At 38.2% G+C, this 15,306-nt stretch overlaps 2 protein-coding genes across 3 annotated transcripts; one reads left to right on the top strand and one right to left on the bottom strand.

Moving 5' to 3' along the window:
- The first annotated feature begins 3,137 nt into the window (after positions 1–3,137).
- wdr31 (WD repeat domain 31) lies at positions 3,138–10,950 on the top strand. Of its 2 annotated transcripts, none has more exons than XM_011479090.3 (10): positions 3,138–3,451; positions 3,938–4,011; positions 4,657–4,789; positions 5,000–5,074; positions 5,197–5,341; positions 5,749–5,849; positions 5,955–6,022; positions 7,016–7,157; positions 7,503–7,665; positions 7,746–10,950. In XM_011479090.3, exons 2-10 carry the CDS (start codon positions 3,965–3,967, stop codon positions 7,946–7,948), a joined length of 1,077 nt encoding a protein of 358 aa, XP_011477392.1. In that variant the 5' UTR covers positions 3,138–3,451; positions 3,938–3,964; the 3' UTR covers positions 7,949–10,950. The 2 variants fall into 2 exon arrangements, with proteins under 2 accessions (XP_011477392.1, XP_020561519.1); XM_020705860.2 differs by lacking the exon at positions 3,138–3,451 and adding an exon at positions 3,470–3,675.
- Positions 10,951–12,467: 1,517 nt separating this feature from the next.
- Positions 12,468–14,304, bottom strand: bri3bp (BRI3 binding protein). Its single transcript, XM_004072345.4, has 3 exons — positions 13,965–14,304; positions 13,204–13,306; positions 12,468–13,108 (listed from the first exon to the last, which is right to left on the bottom strand). Exons 1-3 carry the CDS (start codon positions 14,136–14,138, stop codon positions 12,687–12,689), a joined length of 699 nt encoding a protein of 232 aa, XP_004072393.1. The 5' UTR covers positions 14,139–14,304; the 3' UTR covers positions 12,468–12,686.
- Positions 14,305–15,306: the final 1,002 nt, after the last annotated feature.

Here is a 15,306-nt window from a genome sequence, read left to right as displayed (position 1 = left end):
TGTTGTTGACGCCAAATTCTGACCCTACCATCCGAATGTGGCAGCAGAAATGGAGACTCATCAGACCAGACAACATTTTTCCAATCTTCTATTGTAGGCCCATTATTGTAGTAAACCTGTGCAAATTGTAGCCTCTGTTTTCTGACAGGACTGGCACCCGGTGTGGTTTTCTACTAGGCCGTCTGTGTACTTTCGGTGATTCTCTTCTTCAGACCTCGTCTGTAACCAGTGGTTATTTGAGTTTCTGTTTTTTTTTTCTATCAGCTGGAACGAGTCTGGCCATTCTCCTCTGACCTCTGGCATCAACAAGTCATTTCTGTCCACAGAACTGCTGCTTACAGGATATTTTCTTTTTTTCAGACCATTCTCTGCAAACCCTAGAGGTGGTTGTGGGTGAAAATCCCAGTAGATCAGCAGTTTCTGAAATACTCAGACCAGCCCGTCCGGCACCAACAACCAGGTCTGGTTCAAAGTCACTTAGATCACCTTTCTTCCCCATTTTGATGTTCAGTTTGAACTACAGCAGAACATCTTGACCATGTCTACATGCCTAAATGCATTCAGTTGCTGACATGTGATTGTCTGATTAGAAATGTACATTAATGAGCAGTTTGACAGGAGTGCCTAATAAAGTGGCCAGCAAGTGTATTTGTAGTGTGGCAGGATACTAACGAAAGACTTCTACAGACTACACTGGAACATTTAAAGTTTACAATATATAGATTGTATATCAAAAGTAAGCTTTAAGTATAGTAACTCACTTTTAGTATAGACTTTGTATACATGAAGTACACTAAATTGAATTTGCTGAATTTGTTGGCATCAGTCAACAAATGACTACAATATTTTATCTGTTATAGCATTGAAGTACTTAAAAATAAATAAGAAATGCATTTCTCTTCATTTTAAAATATTGTTTGTGGTTCTGTATATTGTGTCCAAGCAGCATTTTAGAAAATTGACATAAACCCTGCAGTTGAGTTAAGATGCAGGAAAGGCATTAAGGCTGACAACAAATGCACAGTTTTACAAAACATTTTGGCAACTAATTTCTGCACATTTCATTTAAAAATAAAACTTGTTTACCTTCAATTGGGTCGTTTGCATTTATGGTTATAAAAGAAAAAGATTCCTGCAGCAAACCATTCAATACACACTCTGGAAAAAGGCTCAGCAGAGTTTGTACTTCCTGCGACAACTCAAGAAGTTCAACCTGCCTCAGGAGCTGCTGACCATCTTCTACACTACAGTCATTCAGTCTGTCCTGACCACATCCATCACAGTCTGGTTTGGATCAGCAACTAGGCACGACAGGAACACACTGCAGAGAATCATAAGATCTGCTGAGAGGATTATTGTCACCAACCGTCCTTCCATTCAGGACCTGTACTGGTCCAGGATCTGGAATCGGGCCGGTAGAATCGCAAAAGACCCCTCTCATCCCGGACACTACCTTTTCAGCCTTCTCCTGTCAGGCCAGCATCTTAGGACAATGTGCGCCATAACCACTTGCCACAAAGTCAGCTTCTTCCCCTGAGCCGTCACTCTGATGAACTCCTGGCCACTCACAGAGCACGGAACCCAAACATGAGAATTGTCACACCGGAACATACTGTTGCTTTTTTATTTAGTTATGTCATTTATCCTTATATCTATCTTCATTTTATTTTTTATTTATTTATCCTTTTTTGTCTCTACCCCTTTACACCTTCTTATGCCTTGCTATAGTTTGCACGAGAACACAATACACCAAAGCCAAATTCCTTGTATATAAACTGTACTTGGCCAATAAAGCTGATTCTGATTCTTTTAGGTTTAGATTAATTGGAAAGCACTTAAATTGTACAACTTTTGTAGCATATAACTATACAAAAAATGTAGAAATTTAGAGAATCTCTACTGATTGTCAGACAGCTGAATGGCTGTAATGCTGAGACGTCTAAGAAATATTTTGTTTATGACAGGCCTAACTTTGTGTCAGCAATGGCTTTACTGAATACAGAGACACTACAAGAAACCATTTATATGGTGATTGCCTTCCATTTCTAAATCCTCAGAAAAACTCACATTTCTATAACTTGAAGAAGTTAGTAAGGCACTAACAGGTTACACATAAATTTGAGAATGAGTGTCAGCATTCGTAAATCCATTTATGAAACAGGACAAGAACTGAAAAAAAGGCTGTGTGATCATAATATCTAAAGAACTCTCAATTTAGTCACATCTTTTGCAATGCAAAAACAACCCATTAGCATTTGGTGTCAGTTTTGGATAGCACATGCTTCTGGCAGAAACCTCTAAATAACTTAAAAATGTAAAATAAATAAACCTCATAGAAACAGCTAAAACTTTATTCCCAATATCAGAGAAAAATTGTTCATTTGATATGGGACTGCGAAAATCCTTATCTCAGGCTTTAGTTTATTACAAAACATAAAACTGCTTTATTTAGAAAGAAATAACTTTGATAAAAAAGTGATCTTGTTAGAGGAAACAAAAAAATCTCTTAATATGTTACCTATGTGTAATAATTTAAACAACAAATATTATTTTTAACTATTTGTGTAGTTAGATTGGCTCTCTAAAAGATTCTGTCTTACTCAAATAAATGTTGTGTTTAAAATGTAGACCTAAAAACCTTATTTAAATCACTTTTTAATATTTAAATCACTTTTAATGAAGTGCTTTTTTGTTATTGGTTTTAATAAATCTTAATGAACCTTTGAATTCTGGAGTGCAACCACAAGATGGCACAATCCAAGGCTTCAATATTCTTCTTCCCAAGTCCACGTAAAGGCAGAGGGTTGCTTCAGGAAGGGATAAAACCAAAACCCAATCAGTCATGCAAATCAGGAAGAAACTTTTATATGCAAGCCTAGGTTAACGACGACCGCCACCGGTGATGTTGATCTACAGTGTATTGTTTGAAAATGGTTAAAGAGAGGAGGAATGGATTTATGTTGGCAGAGAAAATAAAAGCAAATGAAGGCAGAAAGGCTTGACAACACATCTGTGTAAATATGCAAATGTTAAGGAGAGGAGACTGTAAAGTTGAGGATAGGACTTTGGGGGTGCTGTAATAGATAAGCAGGTTTTATTTTGTAAAAGAAAACGGACTTCCGGTGTTTTCCCGTCTGCGAGTCACGTGACACACGAGCGGCTCTTTCCTAGATACGAGAAAGCGTCGCTTCACGGTCGCTACGCAGAGGGGGCTGGGTTTGTTCTAGTTGAACGACACTTTTGTACCCTTTCTTACAACGTCAAACTACGATGGCATTCCGTGGGATACGTCTTACTCCCGTTTTAACAGCGACCTTTCTAACTTTTACGCTGTGTAAAACACGTTTCAGTGCCACTGATGATCTCTCTTAGCATGACCGGGAAAGATTAGTTAGCATGGCAAGGATCTACTAACTCCACTTCATACCGCGACCACACCTCCTAGAGACAGGTATAATATGTGTTTCTGTGAAATATATGCGCTCCTAATTTGTCATAATAAAGGTGAAAAAGCTGGACTTGTTGCATAACGAGTGCAAACACTTTATAGCAGGTGTTTTGGAATGACTAATTCCTTGTGACGGTAATGACGCGGCGCTAATAGGATTTGGGCTCTCGCCTTCCTGTTGCTGGGTTGAGAAGTTTGCGGGGATAATGAGGGCGGAGCTTTGTGCAGTGCGTGAGAAAGTGGTTTTTGTGTAGTAGTTGTTTTAATCTGACTGAGAGCATGATATAATGAATATCGAGCACACAGGAGATTTCCTTCTGCATGCAGTGCTTAACGTGATTATGCTCTGCAAATTCATTTACAGAGCTCTTAAAACGAGACAAATTGTAACTTTGCAGCAACTATGCAAATATCTCAAATCATTTCACACCGTGAGTACAATCCAAGAATGATTCTTTGAAATCATGTGATCTATATTTTGTGTGTTAGTGTGGCTGCAGGTTCCTGTATCCAGACATGGGCAAACTACAGAGCAAGTTTCGAAAGAGGTCTGACCGGTACAGGTACATTCAGATTGGTATTTCAATCAAAATTGCATTCTGCACGTTAAAAAGCTAAAAAAAAAAAATCATCTAGACTAGTGATTTTTATTTTTCAACCGTTTTTGAGTCAATGTACATTATAAAAACCTCAAGGTACAGCATCAACCAATAAGTTAAGAAAAGAAACTTTGCAGCCAACATTCACATTTTGTTTGTAAACTTTAAAAATTACTTTTAGAGAACCAAATAATTCAAGAAAAATATGTTTTATTAATTATTTTATTTTAGATATAAAGAGTGACGTGAACAAAACCCCTTAAAGACTTTTTTACAGTGTATAACTTCTACAGTAAAGTTTGATAGAAATTGGATTGATCAACCTGGCTATGTTTACCCCAAAAAAGTAGGAATTAATTCATCATTGAACATGATGATGATTTGAGTCAGAAAAAATCTGAATTGTAACTGAAAATAAAATGAGAATAGTAAAAAAAAAACACAAAAAAAAAAAAAAACAGAGCTTTGGGATATTTAAAGTAGAAATTCTTTATTTTTTGAATAAAGCAGAAAAATAGGGAGAATTATGCTTTGCATACATTCGGGAAATTTAAATTCTTTGTTTCTACTGTTGTGGGAATGTCTTCATGTTGCCTCTGCTCTGTGCAGAGCATCTCAGGGAGAGAAGGCCGAGAACTCCTGTGACAGTCAGGTGCTGCAGTACGAACCAGCCCATCACGGATCCGTCAACACTGTGACTAACCTCAGCCCGGATTTGTGTGTCTCTGGTGGGACTGACCAGGTGGGTTTGAATCCAAAATTCACACATGTTAAAGAGTTACAATCCAAGTTAATCCCCAATTATTTTACATTTCTAACATTAACAAGGTGTTTTAGGATATTCATGCATACATATGATACACTCTATTCACTGGTTTGATAAACTTTGTTAGCATTTCTTACTCATGCAGATTTTTGGGTGTTAAAGCTGTTTATGTGTTCACCTCTATAGGCTGTTGTAGTGTACGACTGGAGACAAGGCCGGACGTGTCAGTCCTTCCAGGGCCACAACCGAGAGGTTACCAAGGTAACGTTAATGCTGCGTGTGAACAAACTGATAAAAGGCGGATGCTCGTCAGAGCCGTTGACCAGACATACGACTAATGAAGGTCTTATCTTCTGTAAACTCTTCCTCTGCGTCTCCTTCAGGTGCTTTGTTATCCAGGTAGTACATGGATCTTTAGTGCCTCACGGGACAAGACTGTTCTGATGTGGGACCTAAACCAGGGAGACGAGCCCATTCAAGAGTTTTGTGGGCACGAGTTGGTGGTTAATGGGATAGCTGTCAGCCCAGGTACATCCACAGAGACTCTACAGCTGGTTTGCTTTTGCTCTCACTCAGGCATTAGCTGTAGATCGTTTGCTGTTTGAGTGATCCTTTGAGGAGACCTGACCAGAATCTGTCATTTTATTAAATCACTGGGCATATTTGGTAAAACGTTTCATGTGTTCCACAATTCTCACAAGGCTGGATTGAGCTGTCTGACTCTACAGGCACAGCAGCATCACTCCCAATATGAAGAATTATTCTATAGACTGTCCTCTTCTGCAGCTTTCTATCAACCATAAAAAAACTAATTTGATATTTATTTCTGACTGACACATTTTTCCTATCATGTCAGAATGTCTTGACTTAATTTTATATTTGCCACGTTCTCCATTTGTTAGTCTTGTTTCTTTATGTCTAAAACCTGTATACAGATGGGACAAAGCTGTGCACGGGCTCTCGAGATAACTGGATGTGCCTGTGGGATATCGAAACTGCAAAATGTGAACAGAGACACAATATCTCTAGAAACCTGGTAAGATAAAAAACGAAATTCAAAGCAAAAAAAGTCATTTTTTTTCCATTTTGAATTCCTGTAGTGCAGGATGGGATGTTTTTCCACTGAACTGTCGTTGTCTAGGTGACTCATGTTTGCTGGGTTCCGGCTAGCTCCTCTGTCGTCCAGACCTCTGAGGATAAAACCATAAGGTACCAGCATTGTTATGCTTTTATAAATTTGTAATGCATTCAGGTCGGAACTCTGAACTTATAGTTAATGTCAGGTTATTTAAAAAACAAATCATTTAAAGACCCACTCTGATGATAATCACGTTTTTGATGTTTTTAACATGTTCTGGTGGCATTTTTCTGTTGATGTAGGACACATGTAAAGAAATGTAAGCTTGAAATTGCATTTCTGAGTATTTCTTTATTTAAATCGTAGATCGGGAGCAGACGAATAAAATCTTTTTGAAAAAGAGCGTGAAAAAAAACACACAGGGCGAACCACAAGCTCCCTGCTCCACTCCATTCTGATGCATCCACTTGCAGACAAATAGATCCATGAACATTTTCCTCGTCTGAGCTGGAATCTGGATCAAAACTGTTATCAAGCTGGATAGCTCCAATATTGCTCAAAAATGTTGATGCACTGGTAATTTTAGGTTGGAGCTGTAAGCTAGTGGTTCAGAGTGTAAACGGATAGCTCAGTTATGGGAGACTGGAGGGGGCGGGGGACTATTTGCCCCGCCCATAACTCAGAGGCAAATTTCTTATGAACTCCTGCAGGTCTGCAGAAACTATGTTCTAGAAAAAGTTTTTTTTCATATTGACTAATAATGGCATAATCACAATTAAAAGACCCTTTGAAAGTAGATGGAAAGATGAAAACATACTGATGACTTTCTGAATGTTTGACCTATCAGTGTTGAGAGTCAGGACATTTCCAGACTATATGTGGAAATCTTGATACCTGTGTTTAATGACCCACTTTTGCAGTTGATTGTTTTGTAGTAAAGTAAATAATGCAGTGTGTATTGAATCTCTCTTGACTTTACAAAGGATCGTTCTTGTTAAATTGTTGGTCTTGAACACCTGGACTGCTGGAGTGTGGTTTCTGTTAAAAACAGCAGCAGAGGGTGGACGTTGTCACGGTAACTCCATGTGTAAGGTGCAATGTTTCACACTTGTTTCTCTGTGCAGAGTCTGGGACAGCCGTTCATGGCAGGTGACCAACACCTTTCCGGCTAAGCAATACATCCAGACACACTGTGACGTCTCTCCAAATGGGAACTACTTGATTTCCAGCAGCAACGGCTTTGGAGGCCAGGGGTGTGAAGCCACGGTGAGACCATAAGAAGCTTTTTGGGGCTTGACAGGGTTAAAGTCCCACTCCTATCATTTCTTTGGATCTATTTTCAAAGCTTTTCCAGTGGTCTTTTTATTACAATTACACTGTTTGTAGGCAAAATAGGAATAAAAAAAAAAAGGTGTCATTTTTTTATCAGAGTGGGTCTTTAAACAACAGCTCTGCCTCTGTGAGGATGACTCTGTCTACAATTTTTTTGGAGCTTTATGTAGTTTGTAGAAAAATGAATCACCATAAATGTTCTTCCCCTGTTTGTAGAGGAAGTCTTGAGAGATTTGAGGTGTCTGTGTGCAATTAGAAGAGCTGTGTCTCTGTTGTCAGCTGTGGGACCTGCGGCAGCCTGGCTGTAAAGTTGTGGAGTACAGAGGTCATCTCCAGACCACAGCCTGCTGTGTGTTTCTGCCCGTTTGCTGTGGTGGCACGGCAAGAGTTGCAACTTCTTCTCATGACAGCTCAGTCAAAATATGGGATCAAAATACAGCAGGTGAAGTCCTGGATAAAGAGCGAGTTTTTTTTTTTTTCCTGGAAAATCCAGCCTTTTCTAACTCGTCATTCTCATTTCAGTTTGTCTTGGAACGCTGTCACTGGACGGTGCCGGTCCACTGGTTTCTCTGGCTCCCAGTGATCTCAGCAATATATTGTGTGCCAGCTTCAACTCTGGGCTTCACCATATCCAGCTGGAAGAAGGATCGCAGGAGAACCAGGCTGCTGGTACCGGCTCAGGCGGCTCGGCAGGCCTGGACATCAGAGTCGTGGCTCGTTTTTGATAACACAAACATCTCTTTTTTGAACATAATTATCTATTTTTGGCTTCAGGAAAAGCTTCCATGTTAAGAACAATGCAGAGGTGTATGACAACGGGAACAGACGATGTTTGGAGGCTGCATCTTTTCTCGGTCAACGTTACAAAATGATCCGTTTGGCAAAGTTGTGAGGACTTGTTAGGATCAAAACACTGGATCAGTCTCTAAAAGGATCTGGACAGAACCATCCTGTTTGTTTGGGAAAGTTTTTGAACATGATCCACACAGGGCCACAAACTGACAACTTCAGACTGAACTACTTTGGTATCACAGCAGAATAGTTTAGGTTTTTTACAGTTCCTTATTTTTCTTTTAAAAATAATGAACTACTGGTAAAAGAGGGCTTTGTACCAGTGCACCCTGGCTCTCGTCTGATGATTGAACTCCACTTGACAGAAATAGTTAGAACCAGGTATTAAAAAAAAACAGCTATTGAAAGGTTCCTGTGCAGTTGACCTATTGGTTACTGAAGAGGGTAAACCTGAATGCATACGTGTTATTGGTTCCAGCAGCCTGTCACGTTCAGACGGGCATTCCAGTCTCACTTTCTGCCAATATTGTTCAAATTTTAACTGCTATTATTGAGATGAGTGTTACTAGTTCTTAGCTGTGCAACTTGGTGGGATAGATTGATCTTGACCTCTCAAATTTGAGTCAATCATAAACGCATTTGTCTCCTAGAACCAAAAAGAAAAAAACCCAAACACAGTGGAGATCTTTTAAAAATGACTATTCATTCATGTTTTAAAGAATGTCCTCTTTTTTTGTTAAAAAAATCGAATAAATGACCTTATTTAATATTTTTAAGCACTGCATATTTAATTGATAATGTGAAACAGTACAGACAAATTAGTTTTTATATTTATAGAGCTAAACTACTTCTTCTATATAGTAAAGTTTACTTAGAGAATCTGAAGCCACCTATAACCTTTTATTTTTTTTTGTATATTTACAAACTTTTTTGGTTGTAAACCAATTGAAAAAAAAAAGAGAAAACATTCCGTTAGATGGATTTTTACTAGTTTAAACGAATATCTGTGTTTCATGTAGGAAAACATTTCATATTTTGATCATTTTTACAGAAGCCACTTAGAGTTGATCTTTTGCTGTGGTAACTTTGACCTTTGCAATATCAAACCACTATGGATAGAATGAGTTATTTTTTTTAAATTAAATGATGTAACCATAGCTTCCATGTTGATATGTCATAGTTAAATTGTAATTTTGGTCACTTCCTGCTTAATACTGGCAAGATGAATTCCATCATGATGTGTGTAAAGTGTTAATGACGGAGCTTAGAAGAAAATATTCTGTTAAATATTCCTCTTTTTTTAGATCTAATAGATCAAATCTAAAGAAATGTTTAGCAGTTTCAATTTAAATGACTTGAGACTTGCTAAAATAAAAAAACTTCATCTTGTAATTCAGTAATACTTTTTTGTAGTGTGGTTCTTTTCAGCAAAGCGTTTTATTCGGATCATCAGGGGTCTAACGTTCCAAATACCTTCATACCCTCTTTATGAACTGTTCACTTGTTGCCATTATATGTAATAGCTACAAAACTCACTACTGCCACCTACTGTCAAGAAAATGCTTAGATCTAAAATGAATGCCAAACGAGTTTTTTTCAAAACGTCACTTTTATGCATATTTAATTCTGGAGCTGTTTATTGTAAGTAGGTTGTATTTTATTTTTCTTAAGAAGAAAGAAAACCAAGAGGACATTCAGGTACATAGTACTGCACTGTTTATTCAAATCTGGACCTCATTTTCACTCTGTCAACACACACACACACACAAAACTACACAAAAAAACATTAAAGGTTTACATGTTAAGACACTTCAACTGACAGCAGAACAGTTTGGTTTTTTTTACAAGTTGCTTTTTTTAAAGAAACAAAGATAAAAAATATATCAAAATACCTCCTGGAAACAAAACACAAAGCATTTGTGCTCACGAGAGTCATCAATGCCTCATGTAAGAAAATTCAACACAAAAATAAGAAAAGCTGGAGAAATACAGTACAGTGAAAATCACATGATGGCATTTCATTCATCAGACCTTAGACATCAAATAAATATCTTTCATCAGCAACATGTGAGATCTAAACCCAGTGATGAAGTGTTCCGTCTCCTTTAGTCTGAATTGAGTGTTTTAAAAAAATGCCAGAGAACTTTAAAAGAAACAAACAACAAAAACAAAATGTCTACTTTATGCAGTTTTCAGTGCTTGAATATAAGATTTCACAGACATCTTTCTGAATTTCAAACCAGCTAAAATACAGAAACAAGAAGATTGGACTACTAAGACCTTAAGACCCACTCAACATCTTCCAAAGACGGCATTTTTGTGCACCAAATATCTTTAGTTAAACCTCGTCTCTCAACTTCAGGCGTTCATATGTTCACAGGCTGACCTGTGGGCTCTCAGCACATCCCAAGACACCACAATCAAGTGAGCTGCCTCTCTGTTAAAAGAAATGGACGTAGGGGTCAGGATCTGTGATAGAGCACCAACACCATCGCACAATGATGGACAGCTAGAATCCAGATCAATCCCATCATTTTAAAGAGGTTAGGAGTGAAAAAAAGAAAAAAAATCAAACTCTTCAAAAGTACAATCCGGTTCTGGATAATCTGACAGAACAAATCTGATATCTCCACTGAAGCGGTCAACAATATCATTATGATCAGTGTATCAATAAAGGCAGCATGCATCACAATTTAATATCTATCACACAGGTCAGGCATGACACCTGGGTGGTGGAAAAAGAACAATTGATTTAAAGCTTCCAAAGAATGACAAATAAAACAAAAACCCAAACACTTAAACGTGGCAGAACTGGTCTCCTTTTTCAAACAGGAAGTCTGACCTCTGAACTCCCACAGTGGAGAACAAAACATCTCCCATGTTTTGGTGGTTCACCAGAAAAAAGGAATGCTCCTAACATTAGCATAAAAAAAAAGACATGCTACCTTAAGCAAAAGACATGACATGTCCTTAACCTTGAGACAAAATAAAGTCGGCTCACAAGAAACGCCTCAGAGGTTCGCTATAGGAAAATGTGCCATAAACAAAGAAATGCATTACAGTTATCTAAAGATCTACTGATATAACATGATCAAAAGGCGAAGAAAAAAACAGCGAATGTATTGGACTGAACAAAAGAGGCAGGAATTAAATTAGTCATTAAAAAAATTAGTATTCTTTTATAAATTCAATCAAGCTACCTGGGAACTACCACAATTAGGTCTGCACAATATACCCCACATTTATCGTTGTCGCAATATCAAGCCGTGCAATATGGATATCGCAAAAGACAGTTAAAATCGCAATAAATGGTTACCTTAAATCTGCTAAAACAATCTTATGGCAGCTGGAAGTATTTAACGAAACAAACAAATCCCTTCATGAATTGACCGATCGAACGGACTCCTTTCCATCACAGACCAATCGGATGGAGCCCTTTCATGTTAGATGTCCGTCTCCGATGTAAATGTGGATCATTTGGAATGTATTTTTAAACTGTTGCAGTGAAATGGAAATTATGTTTTTGGTTGTTTTGCTATATGTTCATATACTGCAAGTTATATCGTCATCGCAATAATAATCACTAATATCGCAAGTTTTCTCATGTCGTGCAGCCCTAACCACAATAGTGATCCAGGTGATGGCGTGCATGAACACGCCTCCACGCTTTCAGGGCTGCATCTTCATTGGCCTCCAACACAATCCGAAGGATGCAAAAAGTCCAATATTGATTTATATTTAAAACATTTCAGTTGAACCTCTGAGGATAAAGGGCGTCACACATGTCGCTATTAAAATCATGATGACTACTATAATTACACTTGAAATAAAAAAACGTTTCTAAGCAACTTGGAGACCAGGGGATGTTTTTTTTTAAATTATCTTAAATTATCCAATTTCTTCTCATCATGTGTTGGCTGACTCCCTGAGATATTGCTGGCTGTATTTTTGTCCAGAGTCAAATGGTGACATTAGTGAACTGCATTTTTCCATTTTACTACTTGAGACACACACACTCACACATTTACAGGAGAAAAAGAGGTCCTGATGTCAAACGCTCACCACCATGGAAGGATGACTCCTGATAAAATAACTACATCAACAAGTTTCCAAATTTAAGACGACAACCGCATAAATAAATGTAATTATTGTAACAAATCAACTTAAAGGTCTTTCTTGGCAGTTTAAAAAAAAGGCCAAATTACGTCCTATTCTTTAAGGTATTTATACTATAAAAAAAAAACATACAGGAGCCCCCCCCCCCCCCCCCCCCCCCCCCGTGCTTTTTTTAAGCACAAGCATTGTCGGAGGTTGAAAAAAGGGGATGAAATTCCAGTTGGGTAGCTTCTCAAGTAGAAACAGATCACAGACTTCTCCAATACTCTCAAACAGATTAAAAAAAACACTTTGGAGACCTTGAAATGCCAAAAAAACCGAAAAACGTTTTCTTGATTTTTTTTTTTTTTAACATCTCTTCAAATTAAAACCCACAGGAGTTTTTCAAACACTTTTTTTCTACTTTAAATTTTCTCTTTGACTGACAGAGTTGTACAATTACAGTAGTTGTGTTTCTGGGGATGTGCGTAAGAAACAGTAACGTAGCAACAAACCGCTTAGGTTTGTCCCCGACCATCCCATGAAAACTCCTCTGGGCTGCAGCGTTCCTGGGCTTCACTGCTCCCCGCTGCGCTCCATGCTGTCCATAACACGGCTCAGCCTGATGTTGAGCAGCCTGACCTGAGTGTCCAGGTGGTCGATTTTCTCCTCCAGGGAACCAGCCCCGCCTCCTCGGCGCCAGTAGGCTCCCACCGGACCCGTCATGAAGTACACTGCCATGATGAAGCACAGCGGCAGTACTGCGCGCTCGGGGTCACCTTCAAACTTCTGCAGGATGTAGAGGCAGGAGAGGGCGAAGAGCGTGACACGTGCCAGCCAGAAGAAGCGCCCAAAGATGGCGTGCAGAAGGTAGAAGAAACCTCCCAGGAACATGGAAAGGAACCAGTAGGCCACAAGAACAGCTGCGACCAGAAGGAGGGCACGCGCTGGGAAGTTGGTGAGAGACGTGACGCTGAAGTAATGGCTGAGGTTTGATGCTAAAGGAAAAGAGAAATATAAAATGATTAAATTATTTTCAGGCATGACCCATTTCCTGTGATAGATTTCACTTTGTTTAAATGTGAAGGCTTACAATCAATTCCCATCACATCCAGCAAATCGGACCAGATTTTCCAGATCGTTTCCAGAAAAGAGTCCACTCCATGGACAAAACGCTCGGTTGCTTTGGAGAAAAACTGAACAGAAAAAGTGAAAAGTTTACATGTGCTCCAAACACAATGCTAAATACTTATATATTACAAATAACTCAGAAATATATATATATATATATACACACACACACACGAGGGTGGCTCATACGGGAACTAGGATGCCTCTTCATTACCACAACAGAAGAACTTCTGTGTTCTCTGTATTTTTGTAACACTAAGAGTTAATTGTGACATTTTCAGCTCGAACTTTATCAATGTTTCGGTCTTTTACTTTGAAGGATAAACAGGAAACGTCCATTTTCAAAATACCGGAAGTACCGCTGAAACGATAAAGCAAACGCTGGACTTCCATATGTCTGCCAACAGTCTGACATCTTTTTTTCTTTTACTTTGATGCCTTTACATCAGGTTTTACTCCACGTCCCTTAAATACATTTATAACATGTTATAAAACGATGAGGGTAAAAAATACTTTTGTAAACGGTATAACCTCTTAAAAGCACAATTAATAAAGTTTAAATTCCTGATTAGTTGAAGTGATGGCAATATGGGTACTTTCTCAAAATGGCATCCATTGTAGTGTTGGGTGGGCCCGCAAAGCGATTCATTCCCGTTCGCCACTTGCCAGATTGGAACGCAGAGCCTACATAACCGTCTGCTGCGCCCCTTTCTCTGCATTCACCTTGTGTAAGCCTCTAATGTTGTCCTCTCCAAACACGCTGCTCAACGTCTGATAAATTCCGTTTGCGACCCTTCGGAAGCTGTTGGTGCTGGTCCTGCTCCTTCCCGCTTCAGCTGAGCACAGCACAAACGCGAACAGGACTGAAAAAACGACGAAAAGACGGATTCCCTTCATGGCAGCGAAAACCTAACGATTTCAAGGACAAATGTGGATCAAAATGTTGCAAATGAACAAAACAGGAAACCGATTAGCTGGTTGTCTGAAGCGGAACCTTGCTTAAAAAAAGCTGACGGACAGTGGGTAGCGGTGATGGCGGAGCTCTTTATGCCTTCAGGGACATCCTGTAAATTTTCCTTTCCTGCTAGTATGTGACACCGATAGGATACACCGCGTTGCTGTCAGAAGTGGCATCAAGAAACGTAAACAACACTTGTAATGTGACGTAAAAAAGAACCTGCTAAAGCTTTTTATCGTCTCCATTTTACATCGCATTTTTATCCTACATGGCAAACGAAACGTAATATAGACAAATAAATTAGGTAAAATGATTATGTGTATTTTCTGACAATATTTTAAAAAAAATTGTAATAACCAATAAGTATACGTTTTAATTTCAACTGTGCACCTATTATTTGTGAGCCATAAGGAATTGAATTTGAAAGTGATATTATTTTATTATTTTTTAAAATGTCCTACTGTCTTTAAACATATCTCTTGAACTCTGAATTAATATAAAACAGATCAGGCTGGTCAATGACTAGCTAGTGCCACCTGCTGGTGAAAAATGTTCTTGACCCATTTTGAGTCTTCGAACATTTAATAAATGAACATCCATTGTTGTCTTATGTCTTATGTCTTTATCGGAAACATTTCCCCTGGACGTCGGATTTTCCATTGTTGTGTTTATGAGACTCACCATTCATGAGCAACTGACTAACTTAAAAAAAAAGATATAGAAACTTACAGTAATTGATCCCAACCTGGGAAATTTGACTGTTGCAGCAGTGTACAAGCTTTAGTTTGAGCAACAAACACCAGGGATACGAAATCTACAATAAAAAGAAGTAAAATATCAACATCCTCCACAGTAGCCTGTATTGATGTGTGTATTAAAGAAAAATTGGACACATTTTAAATCAAAGTTCTTAGTTATTACTGTAACACTTTTTTCTGCTACTTTCCAATTGGTTACAAAGTGGAGCAATATGTGTTTATAAGAATTTATATTTAATTATCTACTTAAAATTATTTATATAAAAAATGTAAAATGTAATTAAATATAAACAGTTAACAATAATAAATATTAGGTCAAAAAATTTTTTATGTCTAAAAATAGTTGGTA

The sequence above is a fragment of the Oryzias latipes genome, chromosome 9 (genome assembly GCF_002234675.1).
Source record: "Oryzias latipes chromosome 9, ASM223467v1".
NCBI lineage: Eukaryota > Metazoa > Chordata > Actinopteri > Beloniformes > Adrianichthyidae > Oryzias > Oryzias latipes.
The sequence above is the reverse complement of the archived record's forward strand: the minus strand, read 5'-3'. Positions and strand labels throughout refer to the sequence as shown.